The sequence below is a fragment of the Globicephala melas genome, chromosome 19 (assembly GCF_963455315.2).
Source record: "Globicephala melas chromosome 19, mGloMel1.2, whole genome shotgun sequence".
In the NCBI taxonomy this organism is placed as follows: Eukaryota; Metazoa; Chordata; class Mammalia; order Artiodactyla; family Delphinidae; genus Globicephala; species Globicephala melas.
The window spans coordinates 56,326,088-56,344,649 of record NC_083332.1 but is presented as its reverse complement, the minus strand read 5'-3'; the positions used below and the strand labels follow the sequence as shown (position 1 = coordinate 56,344,649).

Here is an 18,562-nt window from a genome sequence, read left to right as displayed (position 1 = left end):
TTCCTTGGATCTGCCTCCTACACCATTCAGATCTACCTTCTACCTCCTTTTCTATAGATTTGGGTGGCCTTCACTGCCCAGTTCCCTGTTCTAATCTCTATCTACACTCTTCTCTCAGGCATTGTTTTAGCTTTCAGAGCTTTATTTATCCTACCCATGTGGAAGACTAACCTAATTGTATCTCCAGTCTTGGGCTCCTTCTGGATTTTAGCCTCACTTTTCGAATTCATCTGGACACTGCACCTGGGTACAACCTTGGCACCTCAGATTTGAAGTGTCTCAAACAAAAGGCTTTATCTTTTCTTCAAAGTCAGTTCTTTCCCCTCAGCCTCTCAAAATCTATTGTTTCTCTTAGGAGGAAGAATCATTCTCAGTGCCTCAGAATCATGGTCTACATTCATTTGTTCATGAATTCATTCCTTGAGCTTGTCGTGGCCACCACGCTTTACATATTGCCTGCCCTCGTGGAGCTCACCGTCCGTCTAGCAAGATAGACTGTCCAAAGAAATCACCAAGAGCTTTGCTGAGGGTTATAGTAGGGAAAGTCTAATGTGCAGTGGCTGTCTCCTCTTCTCTACCTAGACCCAATGAGCTAGCAAGTCCTCTGATTCTCCCATCATAAGGTCCCTCCAATCAGCTGCTGCTCTCCAAACTCCTGGCCTCTGCCCCAGACTCCTAGGGGGTCTTATCTCCTCTTACTTCTTCTCCCTTCTCTGAACACTCACATGTTGCGTTGCCTTGTAATGTCCTGTTTCTTATCTATCCCCCCAACTACACTGTAAGTTTATTCAGTGTAATGAATGCATGTTATTTGTCCCTGTATTCCCAGTACCCAGCACAGAGTGCCCAATAATTATTGGTGAAATAATGAATGAATAGATTCTAATCCCCTTTGCACACTACCGAAAACTTCACAAAACTCAACAGTACACAAGGTAGGTTTGAAGTAATAACCTAGAGGTAGCCAAGTGACAGCCCCAGGGCACAGCTGGGAATATTTGGAAAATAGAGACTGACTCCCTATGAGAAGTCACCTTGCAGGGGGCATTAACGGCTTCTCATGGGAAACATAACAACCCTACTGTTGGAGAGAAACCCCAGGGAAGTCCCTGCTTGTTCAGTCCTCAGGGTTTTCTGGAGCTGCTAAGGTGAGCCTTGCTGGGTGATAGACCTCTCCTTCCATTGCTGAGAGTCCGCTTTACCATCACACCCTAGGCCTGAATGTGGAAGCCAGAGATGCTTGAGACAGCTTAGCAGGTCTGAAACATTTGACCATCCTTATCCCTTTCCCCCAGAAGAGGCACATCTGCCATTCCCCTGTCTGCACTACTCTATCATCTGCTTGAACTAAAAGAAGGATAGAATACTTGCATTTAAATTCTAGCACTGCCACTTACTTATTTTGTTATATGACCTAAGTTGTATAATCCCTTGAAAGCCTCAATTTCTTCATTTTTGAATGGGATTAATGACAGATATTATCTCATCGATCTCTCCATCATGATTTTAGAATATGGGTATTGGGCATGTTGTGAATATTTACCCTACTTTCATATATTTAAGGATTTGCATATATTAAAAAAATTATCTTGTGAGGCATTGTGAAAACTGACTGAAATTAGGCATGGAAAATGCTAATCACGGTGCCTGACGCAGTTTCTAACACACAGGAAGCCTCCAATACCAGGTGGTTCTGAGCAGTACAGTGAAGTCACTACCCATGCCATCAAAGTCTTGCCATGCTGGGATTATTTTATCTATTTATTGGTTGGTTTGTATTATGTTTTTCTCCACTGGAATTAAGCTTCATGAGGGCAGAGACCTTGTCTGTCTTTGCTCCCCGTTGTATGTCAAGTGTGCTCAGGGGGCCGTTGACAAGTGGTGATTGGAAACGTGAAGACAATGACCAGTTGTGTTTCCCATCGCAGCTCAAGTCAATCCCACATCCTCTTCACTCTCGGCACCCCTCGCTCCCAGCCTAGGATTCTCATATAGAGGTGGAGACTCAGGAGGAGAGACAGCAGCTGAGCACTATACCCAGAGCAAGGGCTCCTGATCCAATGCCCTCCAAAGACTCTCTCTCTAAGAGGAGAAGCAGAAAGACAACGCAGAGAAAAGGATCAAGACTGAGAAGAATCACGGGAGAAAACTCAAGAGGCTAGAGTGACCACATAGGGAGCTCTCAGATGACGCCAGGGCTTAAAAGGGCAAGAGCCATAGGTAGGTACAGCACAGAACTAAGGGTCCTGACACGGGAGAAGCCCTACCCATGTAAGAAAAGCATCTGTAAGTGAAAACCTAGATGAGTCTGAGGCCTGCAGAAATGAGTTAACCACAGAAAGAAGGCTTGTCTTTCAAATGATGGTCATAAAGCACAAGAACAAAGGAGCAGGCAGAATGGAGGCCAATGAGGTGGTGTTCGTGAGTGGTACAGGAGGCAGAATTACCAAACTCCTATTCCGCTTATATCTCCTTTGCCAAGGGGATTACTAAACCGGACAAGATGGAGAAGGGCAAAAGTTATTATATTTCAGGAAGCATCTACTATGTGCCACGGAGCATACATATATATTTGTAATCTTATGTAATCCTGAGAAGAGGTATCCATCATGATTCCCTTTTTCCACAGGACGAAAACTAACCTCAGAGAGGTGAAGCAACTTGTTCAAGGGCCCAGAGCTAGTCGGTGGTCTAATACCTTCTTTTAGATATTGTGTGTGTATGTGGGTGTGTGTTGGGATGGGTGGGGGCGGTAGGTTGTGGGCAAACTGCCCACTGTTGACCCCATTTAAGTTTGTAGTCAAACCTCCCTGGACCTCTATCACATAAGCCACAGTTTAGACACAGCATCCTCCATCCAGAGAGCCGCTTTCTGAGCCTAATATTAGGGCGAACACTTCTTCCTCACTGCCTATGCTTCCTTCAGTATAGAGGGATATCTATCAGTGTGACACTGGACCTCCTCTGTCTCTCGCTCCTCCCTCCCCCTCGGGAGGTGGAGCAAAGCATCTGATTGGTGATTTTGACAGAAAGAACTGTACAAGACCGTTTCACTGGATGCAAAGGTCTTTTCTCTCTCTAACAGAAGAACCAAAAGGACAGTTCAGGGCAAATGATCAGGACTGAGAAATAGAGCAGAAAACTCAAGAGGGCACAGTGTCACATGGAAACTCTCCTCTTCTCCTCGGCATCGCCCTGCCTGCAAAACACCTGTGCAATTAGGCTGTGATAGCCTAGCTGTCCAACCCAAGCCCTACCTTGTGGGCAAGGCTTGAGTCTTTTCAACCCGCCTTGACTGGGTGCACCATTAGTCCTACACATCTAAGACACCTTCTCCAAGGCTTCTATCGGGAATAAAGCTGACATCTCGATTTCCACTTGCCTACGTCTATTAGTTCAGAACTCAGCTGGGGATATTAAAAAGGGAGTTGTGGATTGACCCCACCAAACAAAGCAACAACATCCAAGAAGAACCTTGCATGTATACTGATTTAATTTCACCGCATTAGTTCCAGTCTGGTGTGTATTGCTCATACTGAGATGGTACCTGATGTTAAAAATGAGTCGACATCTCAAAGGAATGTCAAGAAATTGGAAATGGTCCAGAGGAGACTTAGTAGAATGGTGAAAGTTCTGGAAACCAGGTCATGGGAGGAATGATAAAACGAATGAGAAGATTTAGTTCAAAGCAGATTTGGCTATGATATGATGCAGTCTTCGCATTTTTCAAGGGCTACCGTGCAAAAGAGTGGTTTAATTAGATTATGTGACTTCCAAGGGCAGAACTGAGTGCACTGTTGGATATTTCAGGGAGGCGTATTTTGGCTCATTATAAAGAAAATATTTACAATGATTAGCATTGGATAAAAGTGAAATGATTTCCCTGAGAAGGTAATGAGTTTTCCATTACAGGGGTAACCCCACTGGATTAAATGGGTGATCCTGAAAAGGTCATTCAGGCATTGGGAGATGGCTGGTGGAAATAAAATTTATCCATAGCTTGTGTAAATGCCAAAGTGGCAGAATGAGATGTTCTTTCCTCCTCATGATTTTTTCCACCCAGTATCACAATGGGCTTGATACAAATGAGTCAGGTCAGGGGCCCCTTGCATGTGACCAGACCCTCCCTGGGGAACAGGATGCAGTGGAACCCCAGCCCCTACACCATTGTCCCTACAATGATATTTCCCTAGGATGACTTATCAGTTTGCTATCTGTATGTGAACACCCAGTTTCTGTGGCTTCTAGAATCTTCTCTCAAACTTTAAGTGGGAAAAGGTGTTGGTATTGGGTGGGAGGATCCTAAGGAGGTGATTCCCTCCATCTCATATTCCAGAGCCTATTGCAATCATGCTCATTCTTCTCTTTCCAGAGTTGGAGGACTCTTTCTGCAACCTCATCCTTTGACTATGTGGTCACCACCCTCATGCTGCCCTGTTTGGCTAAGAATGAGAGTTACCATCTACACATAGCCCGTTATGGGTGTTATTTCTTTCCATACTGGCAACAATCCCAGTGAGATCACTACTATGATTATCTCCATTTTACAGATAAGGAAACTGAGGTTCAGACAGGTTAATTAATTTGCCCTAGGTCAGAAAGCTAGTAAGTGGCAAGGCAGGAGCTGGTAGCCATATCTGTCATTGTCCTAAGTGTCTGGTGTTAACCACTGCAACCTACTGCCCACCCTGAATGACAGTGACCAGACCTGCACTTAGATGCACATGTGTTGTTTCAAGAGAGGAACATGGTTTTGGTTTTGTTTCTATTCCTCTCCTTAATGATGCCCAGGTTTGGTTTGACTCTACAGGCCACAGGACCTCGGTAGATGTGAGTCTTTAGAAAATAGAATTCAATGAAATCCAGATCCCTTTCCAGTGTTTCAACTGCCCTATCAAAGCCTTTGATCCATAAAAGTGGAATTTGGGTTCTATTCAACCTGAGACCATGCTGGCCACTGACTGTTTCAAATTAAAATTCATCTGGCCCAGTTCCTGGACCTTGAGTCCTCTGCACACAAAGGGCATTCAAGGCTCCTAGTGGCTTCTGTTTTTGAATTTTAGAATTGTTTTTCAGTACCTTTTCATGGTGGAGATGAGGTTTATCCATAGCTTGTGTAAATGCCAAAGTGGCAGATGAGATGTTCTTTCCTCCTCATTACTTTTTCCACCCAGTATCACAACGGGCTTGTTACAAATGAGTCAGGCCAAGGGAGACCCCCTTGCATGTGACCAGACCCTGCCTGGCGAGCAGTATATGTATCTTTTCAGTGTCCTGTTTATGGCATGAAACCCATGGGAGATGGCAGTTCTGAGCACAGAGGAAGGATCTCCTGATGCAGACTAGTGGGCAAGGGGGTGGGGGTCAGGGAACACAGGGTGCTGCATGCAGTGAATTCCATGTTAAAGAGGAGATGCCACTTTGTGACAGTGGTGAATGGGACAGACCCAGGGGTCCCTGTATCATCCAAGATAGGCATGTTTCTCCATTCCACTCTGTCTCTGCCCAAGACTTCCTCATGCTCCCTGCTTACCTTGCCCCCGTCTTGTCCTCTTTGGCCCCTGGATTTACTGACGTGTGTCATCCCCAGGTGTCTGTTTATCTCCATTTGTTTCAGCAAAATGGAACTATCTGAACCATCTACCCATTAACCTGATATCTCCGGTCTTGCTTCAGAACCTTTGCCCACACCATGTCCTAGCAGATACATATTGACACCCTACGATCTAGTGTAATCCTCAACTCTGAGGCTCAGCATTGAACCCCAATGCTGGAAGGTATAAACAAAGGAATAGCATCTGGGAAGGGTTCATCTTTAGGAGCATAAATAGGGGATGCCAAAATCTGTGGGGTAATCAAGGTTCTCAGACTGACATAAACAAATGGAAAAGGCAGCTTTGGCCATGAGGGGGTAAGCAAGGATACCCTTGATCACTTTCAGAGATAAGAACTTGTTTGTACCATGAACCCTTCTGAAGAGGGCTAAGGACAGAGCCGTAGAGGCCACCTAGTGGGAGGGGTAGGAAGAAGGACCCGGAGGGGTCAAAGGATGGAGACGTGGGGGAGAAGCATGGAAATGTAGTATCCCAGCAGGCAAAGGAGGCCGTGTCAAGAAGGAAAATATGTTCAGCAGTGCTGGAGTAGAAACCAAGCTCTGGGAACTAGGAGGGCACCAGTGACCCTTGGGAGAGCAGCTTCAGCAGCCTGGTGGGAGGGGCTGGGGGTGTGACCAGAGGATAGTCTGTTCGTGCCACATCCTGGGTGAGATGCTTAGAACCAAGTCATCACAAAGCCCTGTCCAGAGCAAGCCAACAATGAATTCACTGCAGAACAATGGGGCCTTCAGAGCTCGGCCATGTCACTCTGCCCTTTCTACACAGGTGACCCCAGCGAAAAGAACTGGCAGAGATAAGTACCTAAGCAGGTGGGCAGATTGGCATAAACCCATTGTGTCTAACCAATGACCACGAAAAGGGGAGGACATTTCACCAGCTTGGTTCGTTCACTCAGGGCTCACTCACTCATTAACATTGTATTGGATCTAACGTGCTCAGAGACTGAGGAGGGACTTGGTTATAAAAAAAGATCTGGTCCCTGCCATCAAACAGCTTACGATACATTTGGGGGACTTCATTCCATGAGAGTATCCACCAACCTAAACATGCCATCTAAAATGCCTAATAAAGTCACCGTTCAAACCTTTACGAAATTACCCAAGTTAGCAATACCTTTTTTATGCCTCTCTGTAGAGGGCTAAGGTTAAGCTCAAACTGAATGATAAAAGAGGATATGTGCTCATAAAAAAAAAAAATCTGACAGACCGACTGAATTATAGACTCACTGAGGACAGTATTGATTCATACAATATATACCAATGACCTCTTCCTTTGTAGTATTAACCATCACTATATTGCTTGTGTTTCTCCATCCTCCTTCTCCAAACCTAACCAAGGTCTAGGTCTGTATTTCCAACTGCCAATGACTCTTTACCTGCACTGCCCCCTCACTGCCCTCAAACTCAAACCCGAAGTCAAATTCACCATATGTCATCTCTCAGTTATCACCCTTTTCAAAGGTATCCCCATCCATGGTGCCTTCATTTTATCTGCTCTCATGGGCATATCTTGCATCCAATCAATTGCCAAGTTCTGTATGAAGCAGAGCCTTGTGCACATAAAAGATGTTCAACACTTACTTGCCGATGAATGGACACATTTTATATCCTGGAAACCTTTATAGGCTACTAGTAACTGTAGCTATAACACTGATAATAACTGTGGTTAAGAAAAAGGCTTTGGATGGCAAATGGGTCTGATCTGGGTTTAGTCCCATGTCTGCTGCTTAGTAGTTCAGGGACTTTGGACACCGTTTCCGCATTCATGTTAGTTATTAGTGTTATGGGAGTCAAATATAAAAGGCATGTAAAGCTCTGAGTGCAGAGATGTTATTTGCTTTAGTCCCTAGTCCACTGTCAATGTTTATCCATTACAATAGTCTACCACTAAAGTCAAAGGAGCCCAAACCCCAAGCTGATGCCAACAGTATTCCATTTTAGAACCTTAATTAGACTACCTAATAAGTCCTAGAAGGGGGTCACCATCGACCTAGGCACTTTGTTTGGAGCATAAGATAAAGACTTCCACATCAAACATATCTTTCTCCCCCTCCCTGATCTCTCTTCCATTGTACCCAATTTTGAAAATTCCAATTAAAATTCTCCAACTCAACAAATTTTAATGAGGGCTGGATGTGTGTCATACCTGATTAACCAGTTAGCCTGGAAGACCTCATTTTCTCTGTAGAAAGCTACTTTTCAGTTCCTAATGAGGCCCCTCCTGCACCCAACACTGGGACCCATGGCACTCTGGGAACCCTCCTGAAGGCACCCTCTGTACCCCACCTCATGGCTATAGTGAGCTGCGGCCGTATCTGTCCCAGGAGACTAGGAAAGCCTCCAGGTGTCTGCCTTGCACACAGCAGACGCCAAATCAGTAGTTAACTTTCGGGATGGGCAAGAAACACTGGAGGGACCAGGATGAAAGCCCTGAGGGTAGAAAATCAAAGTTACTTGTGAACTTGTGAACTTCTACGAAATTCAAAGGGTAGGCTGAGAATGACAATGCACAACCTCGGAAGAAGAGGAAGGAACCCCCAGGGGATGTGGGTCCAAGGTTAAGGACAACAGGGAACTCAGATCCCATCACCTAACAACATAACAACTGCATGGTCTTTAACTTTCTTCCTCCACTGCTTCTGGACAATACATGCCACATACCAAGGACTCAATCAATAGCTGAATGAATAAATGGATGTTTCTTCTTTCTATTTCTTTGTCAGCTGTTCTTTTTTCATTTTGTTCTCTTCTTATTCTCCCTAACCCCAACCCCACCTGGTCAACACACAGAATCTCCTATCTTCCTCCCTTCCTCTCCCTCTCTCATCTACTAACTCCATCTATGAGACAGTGTGTGTGTGTGTGTGTGTGTGTGTGTGTGTGTGTGTGTGTGTGTGGTGTGTATCATTTCCAGTTTACAGAGGAGAAAACAGAAGTTCAAAAGCCTAAAACTGGATATTTTCAGGGATCACACTTCTAGTAAGAGGTATGTAGCAGATGTCATGCTGCCCCAGATCCCTTGACCATTTTTTGGTGCTCTAATCCTTACCACCTTCACTCCCAACCACCTGCGACTTTGTCCAAGCGCTGCCCAGGATGCTGGGGTCCTTTTAGCCAGTGAGCATGGAGAGCCAAAAGTGCTTGGAGTTTAAGCCTCCCCTCCTACCACCAAAGAGGATGAGGGTGACAGCCCTTAACTAATGATTGAGGTGTGAGGGTATAAGGAGTACAGCTCCCTGGCCCACAATGGGGATGGCTCTCACCTGTGACCCACCAGTGCCTCCTGATCTGCCCCGGGGGATTAAGCCAACATGGGACCCTCAGCAGGCTTCTCTTGATGCTGAATCAGGGCTTGGCCTCCTCCCCTTCCCTGTCCATCTTCCTTACTCTGGGACCTCTGTTCCTTGGAGAACTTCCTAATAAATCCCTTTCACACAAATCTTCATCTCAAGCCCTGCCCCTGGAGAACCTACCCTAAGGCAAAGCAAATGCAAGATTCAAAGCCAAGCCTGTCAGACTTCAACATTCTTTTCACTGTATTGTGCTTGAGATGCTATTGCAATCTTGTGGACCTGCTCTTCACTAATCTTAGAGTTATTTAAAATATTGAATGGCTGCTATGGCTTCAGGGGCCTTGAGGACAAATGTGTATTCAAATGCCCAGTGCTTGCTTATTTCTTCTTCTTGCTATAAATATATGTCTCGGAGACAAAAGACCTTTATCTTAGCAAAGTGAAGTAGGGGACTCAAAGAAAAAGATTTTTTTGAAATTGTTCTTGTCATTGTCTTACACCTGGGTCCATAATTAACTAGGCACTAAGATGGACTTCACCCTCTTAACATAATCTCTTTGTTAAATATTTTTGTTATATAAGTAATATAACTATATTAGAGTAATTCTAAGGGAAAAACAAATCCAGGTACTCTGATCCAACCATTCACAGACTGTTTCCTTCCAGTGCTTTTTCCTCTTCATGTGACATAGAGGCAGTCTTTTCCAAACACCTAGATCCCCAGAGTGTTTTCTCTTAGTTCAGTTTCCATGTTATAACACAGTCCTGTGGTTGTCATTTTTAATTGTTGCCTATTGTTACATCCAGAGGATATACCGTAATTTGTCACCATTTCGGGTTTGTTTTTTTTTTTTCATTTTTAATGACATTTATTGTTTTCTTTCTAATTTTACAATGTTGTCACCATTTTTATTGCTTTTGATATTTCACAATTTTAAATGAGGTTGTGTTGAACAACTTTGTGAATGTGCCATTTTGGTTTGCATCTACCCTTTTTTTACATTTCAGATTATTTCTTTAAGAGAAATGTCCAAATCTTGAATTATCAGATAAAGGAATAATATTTATGGTTTTGATGTATACTGAGACATTTCTCTCTGTATTCCCCGACACTAAAATGTGTACCAATTTGTAACATAAGCCAACCTGAAACAAAGGTTATTCCAAGTCACGATGACTTATTTTTTAATGAGTTTTGGTCTAACTAAATGAAGTCATTTAAAATTTCCCTACTTAGTACAAAGGTCTTGAAAGGGTCTCTAGAATTATGTGGAATCTATGACATTCTTCATGAAAATGACAAAGAACCTGAGAGGCACATTTCAGTTAGCCTTAATGTACGTCTTTCCTTTCTTAATTCTAAGCTTTCTAATTGTTAAGCATTTCATTGAGGGATTAGTCATTGGGCTCAAATTGCCTAATTGAATCAGTCATTTTCCATGACACTGAACACAAGTCAGGACATTTCAATGGGTGATGTGAACTAACTGAACTGGGTGTGTATTTGGTGCGTTTCTGCATGCCTACATCTTCAAAAGCAGAGGATAAAGAACATTGACAAGACAAACAAGCCAGAGATAATTCCTATTTTCTCGGTTACCTTGAAGTTTGCCTCTGTTTATCCTAAGCTTTAGTATTCTTATCTATGAGCCTTAGAAACGCTGCTCCCTGAAATTGATTTCCCAGGAATATTTGGACCTCCAGGAGATCATGTTCCATTAGTGTCAACCACAGCATTGCTATTATTTTTTTTAACATGCTTAATTGTTCTGTCTTCTTTCGTACAAGTGGAAAAGTACAAAAAATAAATTTGACCTAGAATTACCCTGAAGACCATGGGTACTTGCTACTACACACAGAACAGAAAAATTTATACTGCTATTATAGCTTTTCACCCAGCCAGCCCCAGAGAATTCAAGTGGAAGAGCGGAAAACACAGCCAGTCTTCTGGGTGCATGATTCCAGGTGATACCAGACATTCACAGAGATAAGCATCCCACGGATCAGCTGAATTTTCTACCTTTGAACTGTTTTGGTTATTTTTTTTTCATCGCAGAAGCTTTATTTCTGCAGCGCTTCACAACTCCAGCAAGGGCCAACTTGTGTCTCATTTTAAGAGAGAATTTCACTATTGAGTTAAAGTCAAAGGCAAGATAGACAAGTCACTTTCTAGTCCATTTCTCATTGAACTGGGCAACCGCCTGATTTGCTTCTGTTCACACTCCGTTTGCCTTCACTCCCGCAGGTCACAGCCTGGGGGTGGGGGGCGGGGCGGGGTGGGGTGGGGTGATGACCTCCTGGCAAATGATTCTGCAGCTGGTATCCTCACCTTGGCTGGGCTTTCTAGGTTAGGATAACACTGTGGTGATCCTAATTAAAGCCCTATCCAAAAATCAAACTTCACAACCAAACAAACCAGTTTTACAACACCCAGGAATTTAATCTGGCCTCACACTTGCAGCAGAAAAAGAAACACAAAAGAAGGAAAAAGCTGGCAGCTCAGCCAACAAGCAGCCGCCTCCTGGACACGCTGCCGGCTTGATCCAATTAGTAAATATTAGCGGTCCAATGACAGATCTGAAGACAAAGGTTCAGATGAGACACAAGGTTCTTGACAGCAGTGGGGGAAAACCGCAAAATTTCCAGCCCAGGTAAGTCTCTTCGATCTTTAAAAAACGAAGCAAAGTACAAGGATAACCTAAATTTGACAGCTTTTTTGCGCACCTAGGGAATAAGAGGCCAAGTCTAGAACGCAGCTGAACATTCATCTCAGAACGAAATTTGGTTTAAGCTTCAAAAAACTGAGGCGACAATCCTGGCTACAATGAAACAAACAAACGGCGTTTGCTTACTCTTATATATGCTGGGAAATTAACAAACTCGTGGCTTAGGTGCACGTCCCTTTCCCAGTCCCTCTCACCATCAGCCCGTCAAGTGCACCTCCTAAAGAAAGCAAACCGAAACAGTGTAGTGAAAGACACTGGGGATGTGCTTTCATTTACTCCATGCCAAGTATTTTCTTTTTAAAACTAATCCGAAAGAGTCCCCCTAAGGCAAAGCAAGTGTCAGTTCCCACCCTGAGGGGGAATCGCAGTGCCATCCGCTTACCTGTGATCAGCACCGCCTTTTGATCCGCAGGTAACAACTCTTGGCCAGAAAAGTAAGTATATACGAGGAAACATGACAGGGAGAAGAGGATCAAGCCCCAGAAGAGGGACAGGCTGAGCAGGCAAGCCCCTCCCCAGAGGCCCGCCAGGCAGACCACCTTTCTCCCCACCTGCCCTTGGTTCTTCTTGAGTTTGCAAAAAATTGTTCCTCCCAGCACTGCGGTGACAGTCAGGCAAAGCCATCCTGGCTCAGAGAAGAAAGTGCCCATTCTCAGAGACTCTCTTCTCCTTTCCGTGCTCAGGGCCTGTTGAGTCAAATGGGCAAAGACAGGCTGCAGGCAGCCTGGGTTATTTGAACGGAGAGGCAAGAAGGTAGGGGGAGAAAACAGCCCCGGAACACCTTGAATGAGCATGAATTAAGCATACTCATACGGCCACATATTTCCTGGTGGGTAATTTAAACCAGTCTGCAGTTTAATGTAAATACTGGAGCACTTCCTATTTGACTGTTCCCCGCACGCCCACTTCACACACAACACAGATGCATACTCACCCACAACAAACACACGCATTTTTTTTAATGACCCCTGGAGAGATAACCAGTTGGGTAATAATTGACAGAATTCAATCTGTCTGAACAGTGAATAACAAAACCTCTAGCTCGCAGGAAGTCTCTTCTGCTTTAGGAGACTGTGGTGGGTCCATCTGTGGAGCCCTTTTCCTGACTCAAGGGTGCGTGTGTGTGCATCACTGATTTTGCCCACATCAGCAGGACTCCTGCCATCCCCCACTAGAGTCAGACTGAAGGGTCAGATGGAAAGAGAATAGAGTAGAGGAAGAGATTCTTGGCAGATGAGAAGTGCTTTGGTCTCACCAGAGGAAAGATAGGCCAGGGAGAGATAACACAATAATAACAATATAAATAATGGTCAGTACCTATTGGTACTTATTTGCGCCAGGGGCCATGTTCAGCTGAGACCCTATTCTCTGCCAGGCTCTGCTCCAGGCACTGGCACTCAACAGTCAATACGCTCAGTCTCTTTGAACGCTATGTCTCTATGAAGTAAGTTCTATTACTGTAGTAATGTTATGGGTGAGCGCCCTGAGGCACAGAGAGGTTAAGAGACTTGCCCAAGATCACACAGAAGTGGAAACAAGCAGCCTTGTTTCAGAGCTTTATGCTCTAACCACTCTACGGCCTGCCTTAGGAAAAAGGCAAAAGACAGTTTGTACATTATGTACTCGCCCTTCTTCACTTTAGCCTCATTTGAACCACGAAATATTTCAAGGTGGATGTTATTATGCACATTTTACAGAGAGGAAAACTGAGGCTGGAAGAGGATAAGTTACTTAAGTGACAGTAGTGGGTCCAGACCCACACCCATGACTTAACTGGATGCGGGATAGTTACGGCTCTTTGCTGGGTGTCTCAGCACTTTGTCAGTGGCTCCCATGCTGGGGCTGGGGCCAAACACCCATGTGGGTTTCCTGATGGTGCACGCCCACCAAGGATGAAGCAAATCTCCTGGTGGCGGCCTACGTGGCTTCCCAGCTGCTCAGTCCTGGGGCTCCCACGGAGAAGGCAAACCCTGCCGTGATGTAGAAGTCTAGGTAAGAATTCTCCTTGCCTTCTGACGGGGAAGGTGGTATGCTACATTAAGAATATGAGCTTTATTTTTTTAATTTATCTTTTCATTGAATATAGTTGATTTACAATGCTGTGTTAATTTCTGCTGTTCAGCAAAGTGATTTAGTTATACATACATACATATACATTCTTTTTTAAATATTATTTTCCGTTATGGTTTATCATAGGTTATTGAATACAGTACTCTGTGCTCTACAGTAGGACCTATTGTTTATCCATTCTATATATAATAGCTTACATCTGCTAACCCTAGCTTCCCACTCCATCCCTCCCCTAACCCTCTCCCCCTTGTCAACCACAAGTTTGTTCTCTATGTCCGTAAGTCAGTTTCATAAATATGTTCATTTGTGTCATATTTTAGATTCCACGTATAAGTGATATCATATGGTATTTGTCTTTCTTTTTCTGACTTACTTCCATCTGATTGAGTTGAATTGGGTCTCCTTTTCATCCCCATCATTCTGTCTTAGAGCTTTCCTTGAGATCATCCTTGCTTGGCCAATGTTCCATTTCTGGCAAACTTGCACTTAGTTTTACAGGGGGAAGGAGCCAATTGGATCAACTCATTCTTATTAATGATGCCAAATGAGTCAATGTGTTGCTTCCTTCTGCCAGTGGAGGTACCTTTTCGAAGGCGCCTTCTGAAGACAACTATCTTACCCAAAATGGAGGATTTCTCAACCCGGGGAGGCGGGGGGGGCGGGGGGAGGCGGGGGGGGGGCGGGCGGGGGGAATGCTGGGAATCCTGGAATGTATACTTTCTTCGAATCTATGGCTCTTGAGTTGAAACGGAAATTTGAAGAAGTAACGTCCCATCTAAAAAAGGGATTCTCTCTGTAACATCCCCACCAAGTGGTCATTTTGTCTACTGCCAGTACGTCTCTCGTAACAGGCACTGCAAAGCCTTTAAAGGTGACTTTCCAGTTCAGGACAGCTTGGAGTATTAGAAAGATCTCCTCTTGAGAAGTAACAACTGACACTACAGAAATACAAAGGATCATGAGAGATTACTACAGGTAACTATATACCAATAAAATGGACAACCTGGAAGAAATGGACAAATTCTTAGAAAAGTACAACCTTCCAAGACTGAACCAGGAAGAAATAGAAAATATAAACAGACAAATCACAAGCACTGACATTGAGACTGTGATTAAAAATCTTCCAACAAACAAAAGCCCAGGACCAGATGGCTTCACAGGCGAATTCTATAAAACATTTAGAGAAGAGCTAACACCTATCCTTCTCAAACTCTTCCAAAATATAGCAGAGGGAGGAACACTCCCAAACTCATTCTACGAGGCCACCATCACCCTGATACCAAAACCAGACAAAGATGTCACAAAGAAAGAAAACTACAGGCCAATATCACTGATAAGCATAGATGCAAAAATCCTCAACAAGATACTAGCAAACAAAATCCAATAGCACATTAAAAGGATCATCCACCATGATCAAGTGAGGTTTATCCCAGGAATGCAAGGATTCTTCAATATACGCAAGTCAATCAATGTGATAAACCATATCAACCAGCTGAAGGAGAAAAAACATATGATCGTCTCAATAGATGCCAAGAAAGCTTTTGACAAAATTCAACACCAATTTATGATAAAAACCCTGCAGAAAGTAGGCATAGAGGGAACTTTCCTCAATATAATAAAGGCCATATATGACAACCCCACAGCCAACATTGTTCTCATTGGTGAAAAACTGAAACCATTTCCTCTAAGATCAGAAACAAGACAAGGTTGTCCACTCTCACCACTATTATTCAACATAGTTTTGGAAGTTTTAGCCACAGCAATCAGAGAAGAAAAAGAAATAAAAGGAATCCATTTGGAAAAGAAGAAGTAAAGCTGTCACTGTTTGCAGATGACATGATACTAGACATAGAGAATTCTAAAGATGCCACCAGAAAACTACTAGAGCTAATCAATGAATTTGGTAAAGTAGCAGGATACAAAGTTAATGCACAGAAATGTCTTGCATTCCTATACACTAATGATGAAAAATCTGAAAGAGAAATTAAGGAAACACTCCCATTTATCACTGCAACAAAAGGAATAAAATACCTAAGAATAAACCTACCTAAAGAGACAAAAGCCCTGTATGCAGAAAACTATGAGAAACTGATGAAAGAAATTAAAGATGATACCAACAGATGGAGACATATACCACGTTCTTGGATTGGAAGAATCAACATTGTGAAAATGACTGTACTACCCAAAACAATCTACAGGTTCAATGCAATCCCTATCAAAATACCAGTGGCATTTTTCACAGAACTAGAACAAAAAATTTCAAAATTTGTATGGAAATACAAAAGACCCCGAATAGCCAAAGCAATCTTGAGAACGAAAAACGGAGCTGGAGGAATCAGGCTCCCTGACTTGACTATACTACAATGCTACAGTAATCAAGACAGTATGGTACTGGTACAAAAACAGAAACATAGATCAATGGAACAGGATAGAAAGCCCAGAGATAAACCCACGCATATATGGTCACCTTATTTTTGATAAAGGAGGCAAGAATATACAGTGGAGAAAAGACAGCCTCTTCAATAAGTGGTGCTGGGAAAACTGGACAGCTACATGTAAAAGAATGAAATTAGAACACTACCTAACACCATACACAAAAATAAACTCAAAATGGATTAAAGACCTAAATGTAAGCCCAGACACTATAAAACTCTTAGAGGAAAACATAGGCAGAACACTCTATGACATAAATCACAGTAAGATCCTTTTTGACCCACCTCCTAGAGAAATGGAAATAAAAACAAAAGTAAGCAAATGTGACCTAATGAAACTTAAAAGCTTTTGCATAGCAAAGGAAACCATAACTAAGATGAAAAGCCAACCCTCAGAATGGGAGAAAATATTTGCAAATGAAGCAACTGGGAAAGGATTAATCTCCAAAATTTTCAAGCAGCTCGTGCAGCTCAATATCAAAAAAACCAAAAACCCAATCCAAATATGGGCAGAAGACCTAAATAGACATTTCTCCAAAGAGCATATACAGATTGCCAACAAACACACAAAAGGATGCTCAACATCACTAATCATTAGAGAAATGCAAATCAAAACTACAATGAGGTATTACCTCACACCAGTCAGAATGGCCATCATCAAAAATCTACAAACAATAAATGCTGGAGCGGGTGTGGAGGAAAGGGAACCCTCCTGCACTGTTGGTGGGAATGTAAATTGGTACAGCCACTATGGAGAACAGTATGGAGGTTCCTTAAAAGACTAAAAATAGAACTATCATATGACCCAGCAGTCCCACTACTGGACATATACCCTGAGAAAACCATAATTCAAAAGGAGTCATGTACAGCAATGTTTATTGCAGCTCTGTTTACAATAGCCAGGCCATGGAAGCAACCTAAGTGTCCATCGATAGATGAATGGATAAAGAAGCTGTGGCACCTATAGCCAATGGAATATTACTCAGCCACCAAAAGAAACTAAATTGAGTTATTTGTAGTGAGGTGGATGGACCTAGAGTCTGCCATACAGAGTGAAGTAAGTCAGAAAGAGAAAAATAAATACCGTATGCTAACACATATATATGGAATCTTAAAAAAAAAAAAAGGTTCTGAGGAACCCAGGGGCAGGACAGGAATAAAGATGCAGATGTAAAGAATGGACTTGAGGACAGGGTGAAGGGGAAGGGTAACCTGGGACGAAGTGAGAGAGCGATGTGGACTTATATATACTACCAAATGTAAAATAGATAGCTAGTGGGAAGCAACCGCATAGCACAGGGTGATCAGCTCGGTGCTTTGTGACCATCTAGAGGGGTGGGTTAGGGATGGTGGTAGGGAGATGCATGAGGGAGGAGATATGGGGATATATGTATATGTATAGCTGATTCACTTTGTTATAAAGCAGAAACTAACACAACATTGTAAAGCAATTATACTCCAATAAAGATGTTAAAAAAAAAAGATCTCCTCTAGACTGAGCTTGATCATGTCACTTGTCCTTCCTTTTCCACTTGGAGTCACACAGGCCAATTCAGTCCCTGTTTCGTTCAGATATTTGGAGACTACTATCATGTCTTACCTTCTCCAGGTGGATGGTGCTCAGTTCTCTCAATTGCCCCTTATATATGGTAGAAAATGTTTTATCTGGTGCTTAGTGCCTGAAGCAGCCACATTTTTAAGAGTTCAAACATTTAAAAAATCATGTTGTTGCAATAATTGAAGAATATGTTGTTATGATGAATGTAGCATGGTGACAACGTGATTCACCAAGCAGAGAATGACCATGTGTTGATGTCACCATGACCCAAATGTCAAGATATAGATGTGGTGGTACACGTCATAACAGATCATCTCACGGACATCAAGGTGGTCTTGCTGGTAGCACAAGTTTTGTTATGATTTTCAAGCGTTTGGATGATAACTAACATTTTAAGTGTTGAGCAGTAATTGTGCAAATATATATCTATTCTCTATTTCACATTGGGAGGCGGAAAAGACAACCAGATGGTGGTGTTGGATCGAGTCTTTTTCCTGTCACTGAACTATGGTGAAGATGTCTAAATCATTAATTCCAAATAGGTCAGATCTCAATTTATTGTATAGGGTTTCAAGGATCCTTAGCAGCATGGCCTTTCTTAGAATGGAACCCAAGTATTTACTTCTCCTCCGAAAGGTTAAGCCCAGAAGATACGAATACAACTGTACAATACTTTCAGTACGGTGCAAGCAGCACAGAATAGAGCAAGATTTTCACCTCCCCTATCCCTGAAGTTATATCTTTACTTATATGTCCAAAGACTCGTTTGCTTTTTTGACAGTAGTGCCCTATGATTTACTTCCATTGTGTTTGCTATCAAGTAAAATTCCAATCTTTGTAGTTTTCTTGTCATTAAAATTACTTTGTTG

General features: G+C 43.0%; 1 protein-coding gene across 1 annotated transcript in view; it reads right to left on the bottom strand.

Moving 5' to 3' along the window:
• The window catches only part of HSD17B2 (hydroxysteroid 17-beta dehydrogenase 2), a 62,004-nt gene extending 49,706 nt beyond the window's left edge, over positions 1-12,298 (bottom strand). The window contains exon 1 of the mRNA XM_030863237.2: positions 12,016-12,298. Within this exon, the coding sequence (XP_030719097.1) occupies positions 12,016-12,283 (268 nt within the window). The 5' untranslated portion in view covers positions 12,284-12,298. The remainder of the gene's footprint in view (positions 1-12,015) is intronic.
• Between the last annotated feature and the right edge of the window lie 6,264 nt (positions 12,299-18,562).